Genomic DNA, 21,558 nt, shown 5'->3' with positions numbered 1-21,558 from the left:
TTTACCCCCAACAAATAAATTCTAATTTAATGTTTCTATATGGATCCTCGAATGTTGCATTTATCTTTCCTTAATAGGGGTAAATTTGAAATATTTATTAATTTTATGATGGATTTAATGAATTAATTGTCTTTCTTTAGTTCTAATGAAGTGGTTGAAAGTCACTTATAATAAGATAGAAGAGGGTATATCTCAACTAAATGATGCATTAAAAAATAAATTTAGAGCTGTGCATTATCATGATTTTAATGAAGAGCATAATTATATGATGGAATTAATGAGTTAATAATCTTTCTTTAGTTCCAATGAAGTGATTGAAAATGACTTATAATAAAATAGGAGAAGGTATATCTCAACTAAAATTGAAAAAATAAATTTAGAGCTGTGCATTATCATGATTTTAGTGAAGAGTATAATTAAATAAAATAAAATGTTTTTGTTCCACAAAAAAGACACATCTTACAACTGACCTCATAGAAAAAAAAAAGGACTAACTAAGGATCACTTTTATAATAGTATTTAAAAGTTTTTTTCAATACATTTTATGAAAGTAAGAAAAATCTTAAAACTCATTAATTTTATTTAAAAATTTACTCTCTCTATTTAAAAGTGTAAGGCATTTTTAAATAAATTTTACCTCTCAATAAAATAGATACTTGTTTTTAAACTAATATCATCTTTTCATATTTACCTTCATTTAATAAATTATTTTACTCTAAAATAAATATAAAGTAATTTATTCATTAAGAGACTTTTGAAAAAAATATAATAATTATATCTTAAAATACTAAAATTACCTTACATTTTTTAACATTTATTTTCTCTCAAAAAATACCTTACATTTTTTAACAGAGGAAGTAGTAAATTTTTAACTTTATTCCTATTGAATATATGCTCCATTTGATTCTTAATATAAGATGAAGTTTGAAAGCTTTTTTTTTTCTTTGATATAAGATGAACTAAAGTAATTAATAATTTTTTTCAATTTTTCTTATTGTTATTTGAATTCTTAGAATACAGTTTACTATAGTTATTAATTGCAAAGAAGGATAGAAAATGAAAAGTTATATATATATATATATATATTTTGATTTTAAAAACTATAAATATGATTATTTAATAAGTGTGAAGTTAACTTTATTTTATATTAAATACCATAGTAATATATTTTAATAACATAATTTCTCTTATTGGCAAAAGAAGACAGCATAATTTCTCTCAATAATATTTAATTAATGGAGGGTAAAGGAGAACATTATGATAAAAAATTAATGATGTGGCTTATAAATTGGACCAAATTTTTTTTTCTCTTCCCACCTTATAAATAGGACAATAAGGAGTATATTCTTCCATGAAACCTTATAAATTAAAATTGAAAAAAATATTTTAGAAAAGGATAAGGCTTAAATTCTTAGCATTGTATATTTAATATGCTTTTATCTACTTAAATTAAACAAATAAATTTTAATATATTAATAATAAAAAATTTATAAAGTGAATAATTTATAAAAAAATTACATAGATTTAATTAAAAATACGCACGTATGTAAACTTAAGTATATTTTCTCTTTTAAAAAACACATAATGAAGAGCAAATATTATATTTGAGAAAAGAAGCGCCCAGGGCTAATTTGGGAAAATAAGGTGGTCAAAATCAGGGGATGGGGGCCACAATAGAGGAGAGAGAGTGTGTGTGAAATGAGAATTTTAAAATTTGACATTGAAAGCATCAAAAGTTTGAAATCCACACTTTGTGTGACCTCGTAAGTACCAACCCCCCGTCCGCCTTAGGCCTTCCTTTGCATAAGACAACGCCGTCTCTCTCTCTCTCTCTTACTTGGCCAATTGAAATATCCAATATTCCAATACGCCTTCGTTCTTGGTTTTTGCATTTTAGCCCCTCCACATTTCCATATTTGCTTCTTTCGCGAACAATATTTGTTTGTTACTAGGTTTAGACTAACTTGATTGATTGATTCTTTGTTCAATAGAGGCCAGAATCATCTGTTAACTCGTCATACGACTGTGAGGCTATCTCGATTCTTTTCAACAATCATTGATTGGTTAGATTATGATTTGGGGCCAGTGAAATGATTATTAGTTGAAATGAAACTTACAGTTCGCGCCACTAATTAAAGACGAACTAAATGCCATTGAGCCGCAAGGCCTTGGCAATCATTTTTTATACTGTGCAAAGTTGAAAGTTTATGGTTAATTTTGACGTTAAAGGAAGATAAATATCAAGGAGAATGACAGATAGCTCTTAAAAAAAATTAATTAATTTAATTTAAGTCTTAAATTTTAAACTTTAGAGATTTATAAATTCGTCTTTCAATTTTATAACTTTATTATAATAAATTTATAACTTATTTTTTAAATTTTAACATGATTAAAGAATAAATAAATTTATTTTTCTTATTAAAATGTAAAATATAAACTGTAAATTCATCATAACAAAATTATAAAATTAAAAATTAAATTTGTAAATTTCTAGAGTTTAGAATTTGGAACATAAGTTGACAGTCATTCCCCCTAGATATTACAACTCTTGTTAAATTTAAATTACTTTAGTTCTGAAAATTTATTAAAGTCAGGTGTGTCAATACTTTTTATTTTTTTCTTAGTATTGTTTTTTTTAAGGTAGAAGATATATTAGTAATTTCAAACTTGATTTTTCCAAGAGAATTGCTCTCAAATTCTTGTTAATCTATTCTTTTAAAAATTCTCTTGAATATATAAACAAGGAGAAACTCTTAGAAAAATTAAAGAGAGGCTCCGTGCATAATATATAATAATGAGAAATTTTTTTGAGAGAAAAGATTGACAAAAAGACAAAATTTAAAAAATAAATATTAAATTAAAATTGCATAAAATTTCTCTCAGTTTTTTCCAAGGGAGGATGTTCTTATGGAAATTTTCAAGAGAGATAGGGTTTGATTTTTTTTTTTTTCGAGGGTGATAATGAAAAAACTGACAAACTGCTACTCTATAAAATTGTACATGACATTTTCACCTCATATGGCTACTGATTCAGTTCTTTCAAAGTCATCATATGTCAAAATTTTTGAGAGTAACAATTTCTTTCGAAAACTTCCCTTGAAATTTTTTGAAAGAACTACTTTGTTTTAGGTTTATTTAAGAGAATATTTCTCTAAAAAATGTTTTATAATATTATTTTAATATAGGCATCCAAAAGCCAATTATTTTTCATGAATAGCCCTGCGAGTTGTCATGTTAGATCATATACAGTTTTACTTTGCAGTAAATGTTGTTGTGTTTGCCAGTCAACTGACTCAACATTGTTATTATTATTATTTTTTTGAATGTAACAATTCAAGTTTAAATGTTGTTTTGGAAATTTGCACGCTTTCATATAGATGGTCTAGCCTTGAGGTAAATAAAATCAAATTCACTTTAGTCATGAGTCCTAATGTCTCTCCTAATTTGGAGAACTTTGTCTCTCAGAATTTCGGCATTCCTATATCTAATAAACTTGACAAGTACCTTAGTACTTAGATAGATGCTGGGCGTGATAAATCTATTTTTTTATAGACAACTCAAATTATGGGCTCTATTAACAAATAGATCTTCTCTTGGAAATTTAAATTACTATCTCCACGTAGCCAAAAAAAAAAAATTACTATCTCCAGCTTTTAGACTGACTTTAATTAAGTTTGTTTTAATAGCAACCAATATCTCCATGTAACTTGATTGATGCAAAAATTACTAATTTCTTTCGGGCTTTGATCAAGGAAATGAAAAAAAAAAAATATCATAAAAAGAAACTCCCTCCGTTAAAATATAAGACATTTTTAATCGAATCTCACTCTCAATAAAGTAGCTACTTATTTTCAAACTAACCTATTTTTCTACATTTATCTTATTAAATATCTTACAATAAATATAAAGTCATTATCAATAGAGGTATTTTTGAAAAAAAAAGGCAATGATTATATTTTAAAAGACTAAAAATGCTTATATTTTTTAACATTTAACTATTTAAAAAATATCTTATATTTTTAGACGGAGGGAGTATTCTTTTTCTCCCCTATGAAAGAATGAGATATTGGAATTCGTTCAACTCAAGAAATGAATATGGCGTTGCTAGCAAAATAAATTTGGAGGATTTTGACCCCAAATCAAAACTCCTTGGTAATAATTTGAAGATTAAGTACGCACATTGATATCTTTCTAATAGTTTCAAGCTCAAAAAACCTTACAAAGCATCTTAGTTTTGGAAAGGCATTCTAGATTACGGAGATGTAATTTTGAAACATTTATCATGGCAAGGTGGTTCAGGTTCATGTATTCCTATTGATCATGAACTTTGATGGAAACCTTCAAGTCTTGTTTTAACTTCTCATATTCTCGATGTTAAAAAGGTTTATGATCTTATGATTCATTCCTCTTCAATATGGACACTACTAAGAAGAATAGAAGGTTGTTATATCAACTTTATAGTCCAGATATAGCTAAGCAGATTTTAAAAATTCTGTTACCAATTTATTCCTCTCGAGATAAATTGATGTAGACAGGTAATATTGTTGGCTCTTACACTGTTTAAAAGGGCTACTTTAATGATATCTAGGACAATAGATTTGGTTCTAATGTAATGATTCTTTCTAGACTTCTCTATAGAAGATTAATTTACCATATAAGCAAATTCTTTTCATTTGAAAGTTGGTTCTATCACTTGGAGAGGCCCTTCAACATCATCATCTCAATGTACATTCCTACTGTGTTTTTGGTTACTCACACTCAATGTCTTTGAATTGTCTTTTTAGTGAATGTGCTTGTGTGAAATCACACTCTAGTTAGGGTACTTTGTTAATTCAATCCTAAAAATTGAGGAGATTTGGATTTCTAGGTGGATCATATCTACCTTTTGACAATTATATAAAGATGACTTAGATTTTCTGCCAAGAAGCATTATCATATTGCTTCGTTTGTGATATGGCAAAAAGGGAACAATGCTTTTCATAGTGGTAAAATTCAGCTGCCAAATGAGGTTATTAAGGAATTTCATGGTCACTATCATTATTTTTCAGGCACATGAATGGCTTCAGACTCATGGGTATTAATAACCACATCATCTCTGGAATAATGTCACCAACATTGAATATTCTACCAACATTTTCAGTTTCACTACAATGAAATATATGTTTGAAGAAATTTAAACATGGACCAAACATGTTCTGTTTTTGACTCTTGACTCATGGATCAAGGAATTTTTGCCTGCTAATACCCTTCATACAGCATAAATCTCTTTTCTTTCTTTAATTCACCACTCCCCTTAAGACTTGTTAATTATTATTATTATTATTATTATTATTGTTATAACTTTTCTTCTTTTTAATCAATTGGTCTTTTTAAAAAAAATACTTTTTTTAATAAACTCTGATGCTATGTTCACGAGTCAAACATACTCCGGTCAGTGAAGTCATAAGAGTCTTGTCATGGATGTAATGCAATAAAGATGTCTAAATGTAAGTGGATATAATTATATTTAATAAAAAATGTATAATAAAATAGAATGATTTATAAACTCAGAGTCTTACAATTTTAAGAATACATAATGTCATCTATTCCTCATCAATTATTTAGGGCTCATTTGTTTACTTATTTTTTACATTTAAAAAAGACTTTTGAAGATTCAAGAATGCAAAAGTTGTTTGATTTCTTTAAATTATTTTCAAAGTTCATTTAAAAACCACATTCAAAAAGCTTTAAAAATTCATTTTTTAAACTTAACTTTGGATAGTTTTTTGAAAGTAATTCATATGATTTTATCATCACTTAATTCTCACTCTTCTATTTTTACTCAATCATTACCATAATTTAAACAATTTTAATTTGCTAAATTAACTTTTGAAAAAAATTATCTAAACACAAATTTTATTATAATAACTGACTTTTGTTAAATTAACTTTTACCAAATAAACTTTCAACCAACAAACTTTTGATAAACTGAAAACTAAACGCATACTTATTCTCTCCTTGCATTTTGAGTGTCACACTTATATCTTGGTAAATCCACCCTAGAACGTGTTATTTGAGTCCTTTAAATACATTTCAAAAAAAAATTAAAAGTTTATTATTATTGAAATTAAATTTAAGAAATTTTATTTTACAAAGTAAGATGTAAAAAAAAGATCAATATTTTAACCATGAATTATGAAAATTTACTTTTTTCAAAAAAAATGAAAAATAATAATAAATTTAAAATTAAAAAAAAACAATATAAACCATTCAGATAAAACCTGATATAACATAATAACAACACACCTCCAAAGATGTTCATTTAATCTATATTTGTTTTACGTTATGTAGGAAAAATATGGTTTTCAAAATCTAAAAATGATAATAATAATTTTCTTAAAATACAAACGTTTAATTATATAATTATAAAATTATAATAGAAACAAACAGTTTTAAAGGTAACCAGCTTTTTGAAAAATAATCAATCATTATTAATTCATATCTTTCTCTTCTGAAAATGTAAAAATCAGTATTGTTGATTTGTTATTCTCCTTGCTAAAAAAAAGTATTGTTATTCTCATTTGGACATTGTATAGAACCGAATTTTCCTTAATTTCGGGGGCAGGTAATTAGATTTTGAATTTTTGAAAGGTATAACTTGCAACAAGAATCAATCATCTTCAATCGATTTCACACTTTGATATATTGTAATTGAAAGTGAAAAAGAATATCCTCCAATATTCGTTTCAAAGATTCATGATTTATTATTATTATTATTATTATCATCACTATCATTACTACTATTATTATAATTAATTCTTCGATCACGACTTATGACCAACAAATCTACTTTTTTTCTCAAAATACAGACTAAATGAAAGTCCATATCAAAACAGCTTTTTAGATTATTTTTTAAGTGATCAATTATACAACTCATACGTGCCAATGCAGAATTTGAATCCATAACCCTTAAAATACCCTATTTAATCATACTTTGCTGTACATTTTTAATACTAATTAATAATAAAATAAATCTAGCTGCTAAATTTGAGCCATTAATTGCATTATCATTTATGTCCATATAAAATACTAAGCCCACAAATTAGTATATATTTCGGACACTCAACCTTATGGCTTATTAATGAAGAAAACATATTTTCTCCAAATCTCATTTGGGGAAGTACTTTCAATGTGTCATCTAAACACACTATTATTTATTTTGATTAATATATTAATATCATGCTTTTACTCTAAAATGTTGTTTTTGACAACGTGTTTTCTTAATCATTTTCTCTAAATTAAATCCAAAAATTTATACGATACCCTATACGACCTCACATTGCTATACATTTTCAATACTAATTAACAATAAAATCTAGTTGTTCGAGTTGTTCCATTGCATTATCTTTTATGCCCATGTAAAATATTAAGCCCGCCAACTAGTGTATATTTCGGACACTCAAACTTGCACTTCACTAACGAAGAAAATATACTTTCCCCAAATCCAATTTTTTTTTAAAAAAAACTTTTAATGTATTACTAAATACAATATCATCTTATTTATGTTAATATCATGCAAGTACTATTAAATGTCAATTTTGACTATGTTTTATTATTCAATTTTGCTAAATTAAATCTAAAAATTTATATGGTACCCCATTTGACCCATATTACAATACGCTTTAAAAATTAATTAATAATTAATCTAGTTTGTATTATCATTTATATAAAATATTAAACTTGCAAATTAATTATTGTATATTTTTGATATTCAAACTCATACTTAACTAATAAAAGAAACATTTTTTTCTCCAAATCCAATTCAGGAAAAGTACTTTCAACGTGTTACCTAAATACGCTATTATTTTTTTTTTTCGTAATTGGTTGGTAAAGGTGGCGAGGGAGGGTGGTGAGGGAGGGTTTAAGTTTATAACCCCTTAAAATATCATATTTGACCCTACTTTACTATACATTTTAATATTAATTAATAATAAAATAAATCTAGCTGTTAAATTTGAGTCATTAATTAATTGCATTATCATTTATGTCCATATAAAAATACTAAGCTTACAAATTAATGCATATTTCGGACACTCAACCTTACGGCTTATTGATAAAGAAAACATATTTTTCCCAAATCTTATTTGGGGAAGTACTTTCAACGTGTTATCTAAACACACTATTATTTATTTTGATCAATATATCAATATTATGCTTATACTATAAAATGTTGTTTTTGACAACATTTTCTCTAAATTAAATCCAAAAATTTATATTATACCTTATACGACCTCACATTGCCACACATTTTTAATATTAATTAACAATAAAATCTAGTTGCTGAAGTTGTTCCATTGCATTATCTTTTATGCTCATATAAAATATTAAGGCCGCAAACTAGTGTATACTTTGGACACTTGCTCTTGCACTTAGGTAATGAAAAAAACATACTTCTTCAACTCCATTTTTTTAAAAAAAAAGTTTAATGTATTACTTAAATACAACATCATTTTATTTATGTTAATATCATGCATGTACTCTTAAATGTCAATTTTGACAATGTTTTATTATTCAATTTTGCTAAATTAAATCTAAAAATTTATATGGTAACCTATTTGACCTACATTACAATACTCTTTAAAAATTAATTAATAATTAATAATTAATATAATTTGTATTATCATCTATATAAAATATTAAACTTGCAAATTAATTGGTGTATATTTCGGATCTTCAAGCTCACGCTTAACTAATAAAAGAAACATATTTTCTCCAAGTCCAATTTAGGGAAAGAACTTTCAATGTGTTCCCTCAATACACTAATTTTTTTTGGTGACTGATTGTTAAGGGTGACACGAGGGGTTTGAACCTATGGCTCCTTAAAATATCTTAGTTGACCTTGTTTTACTCTACATTATTAATATTTATTATATGTTTTTAATATTAATTAATAATACAATAAATCTAGCTACTAATTAATTGCATTATCATGTTTGTCCATATAAAATACTAAGCTCATAAATTAATGTGTATTTCGGACACTCAAGCTCTCGCTAAGTTGATGAAGAAAACATATTTTCCCCAAATCAGTACTTTCAATGTGTGACTAAAATACACCATTATTTTATTTATGTCAATATATCAGTATCATGCTTGCACTCTAAAATGCCGTTTTTTGACGACATTTTCTTAATCGTTTTTTTCTAAATTAAAAAAAATTATTTGATATTTTATTTGACCCCACATTACTATACATTTTTAACATTAATTAATGATGAAATCTAGTTGCTAAAGTTGCATATATTGCATTGTCTTTTATGCCCATATAGAATATTGGCCTACAAGCTAGTAGAGCTATCAATTAAGGGTTAGGGTTTAAGCAAAATAGCCCTATTAATTAAGTTAAATTATATTTTAGGGCTTTATTTTGATTTATTCGGCCCTGGACATCAAGGCTTTGGCCATATATATTTTTTATTTTTTAATTTAAAAATATAAAAATATATGTTTAAAATTTTAAAAAAATTATTACACATGACATTAAGTTTGGAAAAACAACTCTAAGTTTATATACACAATAAAAAATTTAAGTTTAATAAAAAATAACGTTACAAAATTAACACTGATAACAATCATACTTTACTATTATTATCAGCTAAATCTTAATGATTTTCATTATCACTAACATTAATATAATTTTATCATTCTCTTTGTGGAGCCTCATCAGTAGCAAATATATTAAGCTTTTCATGCCTTCCTTCCTCATCCTTGTGAAATGAAGTTAAGGTTTTAGCATTAATGTAGTATTTAATTTTTTTAATGTCAAAAATTTTAAAAATATATATATGAAAGTGCTTAAAAGGGTTGGCTTTTTTTATTTTTGAATTTAAAAGGCCTTTTTAAACCCGAGTTGTCATCTTACACTCTAATATAGTGGCTTAGCCCTGAATATTTTCACACTTAACTACAAACTAATGTATATTTTGGACACTCAAACTCGCACTTAAACTAATGAATAAAAAACATACTTTTTCCAAATCTAGTTTGAAAACAAAAACTTTTAATGTGTTACTTAAATATACTATCAATCTTATTTATTTAATATCATGCATGTACTCTTACATTTGGCGTGATTTTGAAAATGTTTTATTATTCATTTTTGTCAAATTAAATCTAATAATTTATATGATACCCTATTTGTTCCACATTACATTTGCAATTAATTCATAATTAATCTAGTTTGTATCATCATTTTTGTCCATATAAAATATTAAACTTATTAAACTTATAAACTATTAATTAGTGTATACTTCGGATCCTCAAAGTCACGCTTAACTAATAAAAGAAATATACTTTCTCCAAATTCAATTAGGGCAAAGAACTTTTAATGTGTTACCCAAACACAATAGTATTTAATTTATTTGAATATGTTGATATCATGCATGTGCTCTAAAATGCCGAATTTGAGAATGTTTCTTAATATATTCTCCAAATTAAATCTAAAAATTTATATCCTACTAGGTGCTTTTGATATTAGTAGTTTCCTTTTTGAATTTCAAAACCTTATCCCCTTTATATTGTTCCCCTAGGACCTACCTATTATAATATCCTACCTTTATTTTTATTTATTAAATTTTTAAAATTTAATTCTGATTAAGTGTACGATCATCTGAATTGTTTTTGCAAAATGTATTTTCATTTGAATGGTGCCTTCAATAATGGGGAATACACTAATTAATAATAACGTCTTGATGGTACGCGGATTCATAGTGTATGGCAATTTTGAAATATATAAAAGTACGAGGGCTTGAGTGCAAAATAAGGTATATAAATAACGTGTACTGCTTTCAAGTATTCGGACAAAGATTAACCCAAGAATCTAGCGTATACTTCAGTGTATACGGTGGAAGCGACACTGCGAATACACTTTTCTTTCGGGTATCTTAAAAAATCTCGAAACTCTTGCGGGCAAACAGGCAATTGGAGTGGACCCCACTGTGTAAATTTTCTTTTCTTCTCACAGTTCTTTACTTATGTTCTTTTCTTTTCTTTTTCGGTCGGCCTCCATTCTCCATTTTTTCGTGTTTCTTCTTCAACCCGCTTCTCTTTCTTCTAAGAAATAATCGCAACTATTTTCTTTTTTCTTCTTCTCTCTTTGCCTATGTGGGTTGGTTTATCTGAATCTCACACACAGTGTACTGATACCAAATTCTTTGCTTATCAAGAAAAGTGCGAATCGTGTGTTCGAGAGGCTTCCCTGAATGCTTGGAAACTAGGACTGATTTGGTGGTCATATCATAATTTTCCTCCTTGGGATTACTTTGACGGTAAGCTGTGCCTTTTTGTGTTTTTGTCTTTGTTTTTATTGTTTCAATCACGGGTTCTTATCTTTGCCTTGAGTAGAGTTGTGAATGACAGTTTCTTTCCTGAATCTTGGTCTGTTATGGGAACGTATTCAAGGTTCTGATTGATTGCTATCCTGGCAATTGAAGAGTGATTGACGATTTCATCTAATTTTTGTAGATCAGTTTTGGGTGAGAAAAAGTTCGGTTTCTTGTTTTTCTTTTTTAAATTTCTTGTGAAGTTCTTCTTCAGGTGCCTATGTACTTATTTTCTTTTTCCTAGTGTTGTGGAGCACATCCGATGCTTGCGATTTCAAAGATTGCTAGTGGGTTCTCGTTTTTATTTTTCTTTTTATATTTTATATTGTTTCATCATTTATCTGGTTCCAGCAATGATGTCCTTTCTTTTTGGTTTTATTTTGGGTTTCGTGTTGCTGGAAATAAAATGTGGATCTAGAATTAACTTCCTTATTTTGGTTTGGACATTTTGCAATTTGAGTCTGTAACTTTTCATTATTTATTTCATTTTTATGTCTCTACTGTTTGGACCGTAACTTTTGATCAGATATCTCTCATTCGATTGAATTTCTGGAGTTTGTTGTGCCATGTTGGCATTTTAATGGATGATAATTTTTTTTTTAATTCTACTGCTATACTAGCAATACTCCCCCCCTCACCCAAAAAAAAAAAAAAAACTCTCTCTCTCTCTCTCTCTCTCTCTCAGAGGTGATAACTGATCTTTGTTTCCTTCGGGCTTGTTTGATTTTTGGAAAATGATGCATTGCAAAATAGTTATGCGTGTTCTTTTGTATGATGCATCAATCAATAAAATAAAACAAATGATTTTCTGCTTTTGGAGCAGTTATTGAGCATAGTCTCACCTGTGATAAAGCCCTCCTCAGAGGTGGAATATGATCTTATGCCGTGAAGTAATATTTATTTCATTTGATATAATCAAGCAGCAGAAGTTGATGTAAAGATGTTTTTCTTTTTCCCCCTCTCTTAAGGAAAATGTTCTCCACAGAAGAGAAATGGTTATCTTATGGAATTTCTAAAATCTCATTATATTTTCATGTAAGGAACAGGTAAGGCCTCAAAAGATCATTCTTGGACGTTTTATTGCTTCACAAATTTGCGTTATTTTTCATTTAGTCTTTTTCTTTTTAAGTGGATTTTGACGTCAAGTAGTCATTAAGACAATGAATTTCATCTCTAGATACAATACTTCTACACATAGATATGACTATTTTAATTGGAATTTTATTGTTCACTAGGTATTTCTTTATCAGGGAAGGGAAGAAACCAAATTTAAACTTTATGCATCTACAAATTTAATTGAAAGTTTTTTTTTTTTCTTTTAAGTTCAAAACTTAATTGTTTAGTTAGGAAACTTTGGTTCATTCAAGGTGGTCTTGATTATGAAATTGGTTCAACCTTTGTTCTATATTGACACCTTTTTCTTCAACTTGTATAGGGATTGGATCAGGCCTGTTTTCAGTTTGCCTTTTCTGCATCAGTTTTGGACCGGATGTGTTGTATGTGCCGTTATTGTGGTGCAGGCCTGATGGACTCAAAAATTGATGATAAGAGTCAAGGCAATGAGAGCAACTTCAAGTTGGCTAGCAAAGTTCCCATTGGGACTTGTAAATTTTGTGGGGAGAAACAAAAGCAAGAAAATGTGAAATGGGACAGTGCAAGTCCTTGTATGACCCCACTGATTAGTCCCGCTACTTCATTGTCTAGCACTGATAGCTGTGCTTCCATCTGCAGTAAATTACTGTTTCTTTGTCAAATTTCTTTTTGATTTGACATTATTTATCCAATATTGTAAAGTTATTAATGTGAATCTAAGTCCTTCCTTATTTGATCTTTCAGGTGATTTGTCAGTTGATGTGAATTCATCCGACAGGTACTTGTGTCAACAGAGAGCTGTGACTATAATTCTTATCTTGGGTTTGTTCAGGTTCTTATGTAATATGTTTTTGTTAGGATAAGTCGAGAAGAAGGCACAGTTGATGTTAGTAGGGAAGATCATGACTATAAATTGAATGACAAAGGGCGAAACTCGAGCTTAAAGTATTCAGAAGGATTGAGTGAAAAATCACTTAATGTCATGGAAAACAATTCCTCAAAAGGCAATGGTCACCATGAAGGGGACACTGTGAGAGATGTGGAGATTTCTCAAGGAAATAACTATCATGAAGCAAATGTGGATAGTTCTGATAACCCTGCTTCATCTGTTGATGATGAACATGAATATTCTGTTCCTGAAGATTTCGATATCCAAACTTGGGAACCTCCTAATCCAGAAAACCCGCAAGATGATGTAGACCATAGTGTTGGCTGTAATGATGATGATGATGAGTGCACTGATAGTGTGAACTGGGGTGAGCCAACTTCTTTGAGTTGCTCTAAAGATGAATTGAGTGGGTCTTACAAGTTCAAGGAGGAAAAGCTAAGGGCAATGCAAGAAGTGATAAATGGGAGATTTAAGGCGCTTGTAGGTCAGCTTCTTAAATCTGTTGGCGTCTCCTCTTCCAATGATGGTGGTAAGAATTGGGTGGAATTAGTCACTTGTTTATCTTGGGAAGCTGCTTCGTTTTTGAAGCCTGATGCTATTGGAGCTAAATCAATGAATCCTGATGGGTATGTTAAAGTAAAATGTATTGCAGCTGGTTCTTGCAGCCAAAGGTAAGAATGGTTTGACTGGAAGAATTTATTTCGAGGTGCTTTGTTAATATCTCAACTGAAATCTTAGACAATTATTTGTGACTTAGTATTTTACCTATTAATGGGTTTTTTTCCTTTTTAAATATATATTGGCTTTTGTCCAGCTATGTAGAAGTTTTCAAAATGCTGCATTCATATTGTATTATGTGATTTTCTTTGGCCAGTTGTATTCCATTATATTTGTATTATGAGGTTATTGATTATTCAGAAAGAAATTTCTTTTCTTTTGTCCTATCTTTTATGTTGTTGTTGATGTAATTTTCTCCCAAAATGTTGCACATGAAGTAAGATATCCTTGAGCTCTGCTGATTTTTCTTTTCCTGTAGTATTATCCTTCTAAGAAACTTCCTTTGTCCCTGAAATGCTTTATCTAGGATTTCAACTGATAAACTCATTCAATTTTATGTTTGAGATGTACAATCTTGTTTTTTGACCTAGACATTAGTCCAGTATACTTATTATATTTGGTATTGCAGTCAAATTATCAAAGGTTTGGTCTTCAAAAAGCATGCTGCACACAAGCACATGCCAACTAAGTACAAAAATCCAAGGTTGTTGCTGATCAGTGGGATGCTTGGCCATTCTTGTAGTGGCTTGTCCTCATTTGACTCTATGGAACAGGTAATTAAATTGATTTGGTTTCTGTCCTTGGTGTATTCTGTCTCTAATCATTTGCTTGTTAACAGGAGAAAGGCTATCAAAAATCTATAGTCGAGCTTATAGAAATGTGCCGCCCAAATGTTATTTTAGTAGAGAAAACTGTTTCTCGTGATATACAAGAATCAATTCTGAAGAAAGGAATGACACTAGTACTTGATATGAAGCTTCATCGCCTTGAAAGAGTTGCACGTTGTACTGGTTCACCAATTCTATCATGTGAGAATTTGAATGGTAAAAAGCTGAAGCACTGTGACTCAATTTATTTTGAGAAGTTTGTGGAGGAACATGCTGGTTTTGTTGAAGGTGGAAAGAGGCCTGTCAAGACTTTAATGTTCATTGAGGGCTGTCCTACACGTTTGGGTTGTACGGTATGCCTTTACTTGTACTTGTGAGCCTCCTGTGTCTTTTTTAATTTTAAATTTAAAATAATGAGGGGTATAAACTACATTTAATTCTTTACTTATGACACAAATATGTATCCTTGGATGTTGACTTTAAAGCTATCTTTTTGCATGCTAAGATGATACTTGGGTGTGTAGAGAGAACAACCACAACACCCCCCCCAAAAAAAAAAAAAAAAAACTCACAATGGTATTTTGGTTGAAGCCAGTATGCTATTAAAAATCAATCTAAAGATGTGTTTGGGTAATTTGCTTCCGAAATACAATTTGTTTGACTGAAAAAATGTGGTGAATAAATTTCACTACGAGCAGGAACATGCACGGGATATAATAAATTAGCACTGTCTGCTTATATACTTTCTTTTTTTTTTTTGTTGGCCAATGTCTTCTTATATGCTTAAGGCTGTGGTTGAAGATTTTTCGCCCTGCTGATGAGTTTTGCATCTTTGATTTTGGGTTCTATTAAGTACTTCAATACCTAACTTTGCAGATTTTGCTGAAAGGAGCAAACAGTGATGAGTTGAAGAGGGTGAAATGTGTCCTGCGGTGTGCAGTTGTCATGGCATATCACTTAGTCCTTGAGACTTCCTTTCTTGTTGATCAGAGAGCAATGTTCTCTACCATTTCTGTTGCTAATGTCACAGCAGATACCCTGCCAACTGATGAAAAATCCGATAATATAGAATCCATTGATTCAAGCATTTCATCTGTAGAGTGTTCATCTACTGAAAATGGACCAGATAGTATTGAAATTCCCATATGCAATGGATCCCATGAAGGAAATACTGACAGTTCCAATTTAGAAGAGTTTTCCCCTGTTTCCCATGAACCATACAATCCAGTAATATTTTCTGGATTCTTGGCGATTTCATCTTCTTTAAAGAAAGTTCTTGGAGGCAGTATGCGCCCTTCATCTTCTGCTTCTTATCAAAGTCTGTCAACATATTTTGGTCTGAATGAAAGGGAACCAGATGCTCAAGTCAACCAATCAGTTTCTCTTTTAGAAAATCAAGAGACAGATGACAATAGCAGAATTGTAGCCAGAAGTTTGTGTGATGAAGAGAAAGCACCAAATGGCAGACAATCCCAGAGTATTGGCCTGAATGAAAGGGAACCAGATGGTCAAGTCAACAAATCAGTTTCTGTTTTAGAAAATCAAGAAACAGATGACAATCACCAAATTGAAGCCAGAAATTTTTCTGATGAAGAGAAATCATTTAATGGGAGACAATCACAGAGTTTTCGTGGGTGCTTGGAATTTAATGGGGGCAAAAGTAAAGAGGGTGATGATAATGAAAATCAATTGCAAAATAAAGATGATATCAACGCTGTGTTGGATTCTCAGAGTATTTTGGTCTTGATGTCTAGCCGAAATGCATTAAGAGGGACTATATGCCAACAAAGTCATTTCTCTCATATTATGTTTTACAAAAATTTTGATGTCCCGCTTGGAAAGTTTCTTCAGGATAATCTACTCAATCAGGTTTCATTTATTTCAGTTTTTTTTTTTTTAGCATTTTCCTTTCTAGTAGATGACTAAAGCAGTAATGGGAATACAGTGCCTTCTTCTATTTAATGGGGACATCAGTAAAGAGGGATAAGGTTTATTCTTCTTGTTGTATTCTTGACTAAGATCTGACTAACTATTGTATTGAATATGCAGACAAGACTTTGTGACACCTGTCATGAATTACCAGAAGCTCACTTCTATTATTATGCTCATCACAATAAGCAACTTACTATGCAAGTTAAACAACTTCCCCTGGAGAAGTGTTTACCTGGAGCAGCAGAAGGGAAGCTTTGGATGTGGAGCCGTTGTGGAAAATGCATGCTTGGGTCAACTAAGAGAGTGTTGATGTCCACCAGTGCCCGTAGTCTATCATTTGGAAAATTTTTGGAGCTTAGCCTTTCTCACTATTCTTCAGGTCGAAAATCAAGCTGTGGCCATTTTCTTGATAGGGATTTTCTGTACTTCTTTGGGTATGATGATTTCTCTTTACTAAACCATTTTCTGTAGACTTATATGTTTCCTACCCCTGCCCTTGACAAAAAGTAAAGGAAAACAATACAATAAACATAGTAATTAGAGAGTCTTTTATAGATAATTGGTTGGGCCATGTGTTGCTGTGAACAGGAAGACACAGACATGCTCAGGTCATGGGATCAGATGAAGGAAATGTAGATTGTAAAGATAAGCAATTTTGGTGCTATTCTAATTTTAGATTCCTTGGTGAATCTTCTTTTTAATTTATAGCATTTTGAAAAAGAATTTTAATGTTCGTAGCCCCTACATGATTTTTTAGAATCTTATCCCTTTTATACACTTTCAATGATTGTGAATAAGGGTTTTCCATTATCTTTAGTTGTTTTCATGTAATAATATTATTTCTGAACTATAGTCATTAGTATGCCCAGAATTTTCCTTTATGATTTTGGGGCAACTCAGGTAAAGGGCACGGCGTTAACTTTGCATGTTATGTATCCTTTTTTTTTTTTTATTTGGTGTCTTATTGTATTTTTGGTTTCATGCAGATTAGGTCACATGGTCACTATGTTCAGATATTCTTCCGTCACTACTTATACTGTGTCCATGCCCCCTAAAAAGCTGGAGTTCACTGGTGCATTTCAAAATGATCAGCTTCTTAAAGAGGTTAAGAATGTTCACTTCCCTATTTTGCCATTAATTCCTGCTGCTATCTTGATTGTTGGTGTCCTGATTTGTTTAGTTGTTGCTGTTGTCTTATAAAGTTCCTGCACTAAATTCATCTCCTTCCGTGTTAAGGTGTATATGAAAGGCATGTTACTGTTCACAGAAGTTGCAAACTGTTTGAAGACACTAAAAGGTAAATTTGACGGTTCAACTTTGAATCTTGGAGGATCAATAAGTGAGTTCTCTCAGGTTGAGGAGATGTTAAAGCAAGAAAGAGAAGAGTTTGAGGTTAGCCTTCTGTTGTTAAATGATTTTGATATTTTTACTCCATCTGCTCGTATAAGAGTTTAAACTTCTCATGTTATCTTATCCAAATTTTGGCATTGCATGTAAGTGCAGTAATCCCTAAATCTTAGCTTACACTTACAGTTCATTCACATGTTGATTTGTCAACCATGATATGTGCCAATTCTTTCGGTGCCGTATGTATACATGAACAACATTTTGATACGCATTCTGCTGCCTAGAATAAAAGTGACATACTCCCTCCGGTCCCATTTATAAGTCTAATTTTAGAAGGTGTATTTGGTCTCATTTATAAGTCACGGTGCGTCTTTTTAGGTAATATTTGAGAAGTATTTCCAAAATTACCCTTCATGAGAGAGAAAAAGTAACAGGACATTACTTTTTAGATTTGTTATATAGGGGCATGTTTGAAATTTTACTTACTTTTATTCCTTGTACTTTTATTGTATTGGTATTGATGAGGTTGGTAGAAATGACTTATAAATAGGACTGGAGGGAGTACAATGTTTGATAGAGGAACAGGAACTGATCTCTCTCTCTCTCTCTCTCTCTCTCTCTCACCTACATGATTGTGCACACGTTAAAGTGATGCTTCAGCATCAGATTTTCATTCTCTACTCTCTAGTGATTTTAGTTTTTTTTTTTTATTGAATCTTTTCATTTGCTGCTTTGGTTAAATATTTATGGACAATTCCTATGTCTGGCTTTGTCACTGTAACAGGCTAACATCAAGAATGCGTTTGCTAAGAATGGTAATCCTGGCCAGGCTGCCTACAAACTTCTCAGTCTAAATCGGTTGATGTGGGATCTACTGATTGAATCTTGTGTGTGGGTTCGACGCATGCACTCATTATTCTCACTAGATGTATTAAGAGTTGACGCTGGTGCAGCTGAGAACGTTAAGCAAGAACGTAGTAATGATTCAAAGTTGGAGAGCACTGTTAGTGGAGAAATTGAGTCTATAAATGGGAGTGTAGATGTGGAAGTTATGTCAGACTCATCGATGGAAGTAAATGGACTCCCAACAAAGGAAATTCCTGTAAAAGGACCTCTTGCAGAGGGTAGTGAACAGGATGATCCTTCTGACACTCCTAATGATCCAAGGAATTTGGAAAAGCCTGTTTTGGGTAATATGAGCTTGAAGAGATCTTCTGACCAACAGTTGAATTTGAGGTTGGAAGCTTCTACGAATTATCCTTCAGCAGATCGCAATCTCCCGGCAAAGGATGTTATGTCAAATCCTCAGGCATATGAAAACCTTCCAGTCTCTGGAGATATTAATCACCCGGTTTCTGATTTAAAGGTGTTAAACAAAAGTGCATCCCTGCATTCACCAGGTTCCAGCTTGCTGAATTCAAATGAATGGTTCTGGAAGCCTTTTGCTGATATCCGACGGGTAAGCATGAGGGACCTGCATAAAAAATGCTTGACTAAATTTGAATCTCTCAGCAGCTCTATTGCAGAACATCTACCTACAGCTGATCAGCTGATTGCTGAGGAAGGTACAAGGTTGCACATACCTCTGAGGACAGATGATCATGTTGTATCTGACAATGAGGGAGAACTCTCTAGCATAATTGCTTGTGCACTGGCCTTGATGAAAGATTTGTCTGTGGTGACAGGAGTTGACAGTGAGGATTATAGGAGAGAGAGTGGAATAGCCTCAAAAACGAATGAGATTTTAGAAGCCCTGACTGATATATCATCTCCACATACAAGTACAGGTAGTTCAGCAGATTCTGATTCTGTGCATTCAACAGGAAGCACCTCTTCTGAAGAGTCACGAGCCTCCCGAGCACCAGAAAACAATGCTATAGAGATACATATGGGATATGTAAAATCTCTTGGAAGGGAAAAGTATTCTGTGATTTGTCAATATGTTAATCAGTTCCGTGAACTTCGAAATTGGTGTTGCCCATCTGAGCTTGACTATATTGCTTCTTTAAGCCATTGTCTGAATTGGGATGCCAAAGGTGGAAAAAGCAAGTCCTTTTTTGCAAAGACACTTGATGATAGGTTCATCATAAAGGAAATCAAGAAGACAGAGCTTGATTCTTTTCTAGCGTTTGCCCCTTTGTATTTCAAGTACATGAAGGAGTCATTTGAGTCTGGCAGTCAGACATGTCTTGCAAAAGTTTTGGGGATATATCAGGTTGGTATATTGTCTGTGTTTTGTACTTCTCTTGTACTGGATTGAAGTTCTCTCCCGTTTTATTTTGTTTTTCATGGATCTCAGCAATTCATGCTCTCTGCAGGTAACTAAAAGGCATGCAAAAAGTGGGAAAGAGTCTAAGCATGATCTCATGGTGATGGAAAATCTTACCTACAATCGCAATATTACTCGCCAGTATGATCTTAAAGGTGCACTTTACGCTCGGTACAATTCTGCTGGTGATAATGCTGGGGATGTTCTTCTGGATCAGAACTTCGTGAATGACATGAACTCTTCTCCATTGTATGTTACCAATAAAGAAAGACGTCTTCTTCACCGTGCTGTTTGGAACGACACAACTTTTCTCAATGTAAGTTTGCAATTAAATCATTATAGCATCTTGGACAGGTAGATTTTTTGCATGTTGCCAATACCTTCAGCATGCGTGCCCCGTGTTTAGTTTGTATCTTGTAGTTCATGGTTTCCTTATTTCGCAGTCGATCAATGTGATGGATTACTCCTTACTTGTTGGAGTGGATTCACAGAGGCGTGAGCTCGTTTGCGGGATTATTGATTATCTCAGGCAGTATACCTGGGACAAGCAGTTTGAGACTTGGATGAAGACTTCACTTGTTGTGCCCAGGAATGTGTTGCCAACTGTAATCTCTCCCAAAGAGTACAAGAAGAGATTCAGAAAGTTCATGTCTACATATTTCTTGAGTGTTCCAGATCACTGGTGCAAAAAGAAGTTCACTGATCCTTGCAAACTTTGTGGCTCTGGGGAAGATGATTCTATCCAACAAAACAAAGAGGGGTGACAAGTCAATGGATTTTTAGTCAAAGTCATGATATATCTGGTTTCTCAATATTTTTATCTCTATTGAGAATACTGCCTGTTGAAATTAGGTGTATTAGTGTACATAGAAAGAGTATTTATTGTTTCCAATTACATATGCCCTAGTCCGGTTCTTCTGCCATTTTTGGCGATGGTGTCATTCTACTGGTTCATCCTGTCCAGCATGAGATGAGTATGACTTTTGTATAGCGTTGGAGAAGTGTAAAGATTTACCCGGAATCAATGAAAAGTAAAGTTTCCAGCATCTTTTTCTCCTACACTGATGGATGAGACTCACTGCTTTATTTATTTATTTCGTCTCCACTTTACGAAGGAAACTGGCAAGGAATCTTTAGATCCAAAGATATGGAGCTTTGATTCAGTTATAATATAAGAAAGAAGGAATTTCATTGACCATTGAAGTAAATCTAACGAAAAAAGAATTAGGAATAATATAACTTTTAGTTCTTAAATTTTCTTTTGTTAAGAAATTATAGACTGTT

The 21,558-nt window shown here is 31.2% G+C and overlaps 1 protein-coding gene across 2 annotated transcripts; it reads left to right on the top strand.

Annotated features, from left to right (window-relative positions):
• The first annotated feature begins 11,038 nt into the window (after positions 1–11,038).
• Positions 11,039–21,320, top strand: LOC129312314 (putative 1-phosphatidylinositol-3-phosphate 5-kinase FAB1D). 2 transcript variants are annotated; one of them, XM_054954866.1, is made up of 13 exons: positions 11,039–11,306; positions 12,796–13,090; positions 13,197–13,230; positions 13,311–14,012; positions 14,528–14,672; positions 14,738–15,079; positions 15,603–16,595; positions 16,776–17,092; positions 17,645–17,762; positions 17,895–18,050; positions 18,790–20,220; positions 20,324–20,590; positions 20,766–21,320. In XM_054954866.1, exons 2-13 carry the CDS (start codon positions 12,850–12,852, stop codon positions 21,036–21,038), a joined length of 5,019 nt encoding a protein of 1,672 aa, XP_054810841.1. In that variant the 5' UTR covers positions 11,039–11,306; positions 12,796–12,849; the 3' UTR covers positions 21,039–21,320. The 2 variants fall into 2 exon arrangements, with proteins under 2 accessions (XP_054810841.1, XP_054810833.1); XM_054954858.1 differs by having other exon boundaries at positions 11,041–11,306; positions 20,718–21,320.
• The last annotated feature ends 238 nt before the right edge of the window (positions 21,321–21,558 follow it).

Source organism: Prosopis cineraria, unplaced genomic scaffold (genome assembly GCF_029017545.1).
Source record: "Prosopis cineraria cultivar Desert tree isolate PC_DT_omini unplaced genomic scaffold, ASM2901754v1 PC1, whole genome shotgun sequence".
NCBI classification, from domain to species: Eukaryota; Viridiplantae; Streptophyta; class Magnoliopsida; order Fabales; family Fabaceae; genus Prosopis; species Prosopis cineraria.
The sequence above is the reverse complement of the archived record's forward strand: the minus strand, read 5'-3'. Positions and strand labels throughout refer to the sequence as shown.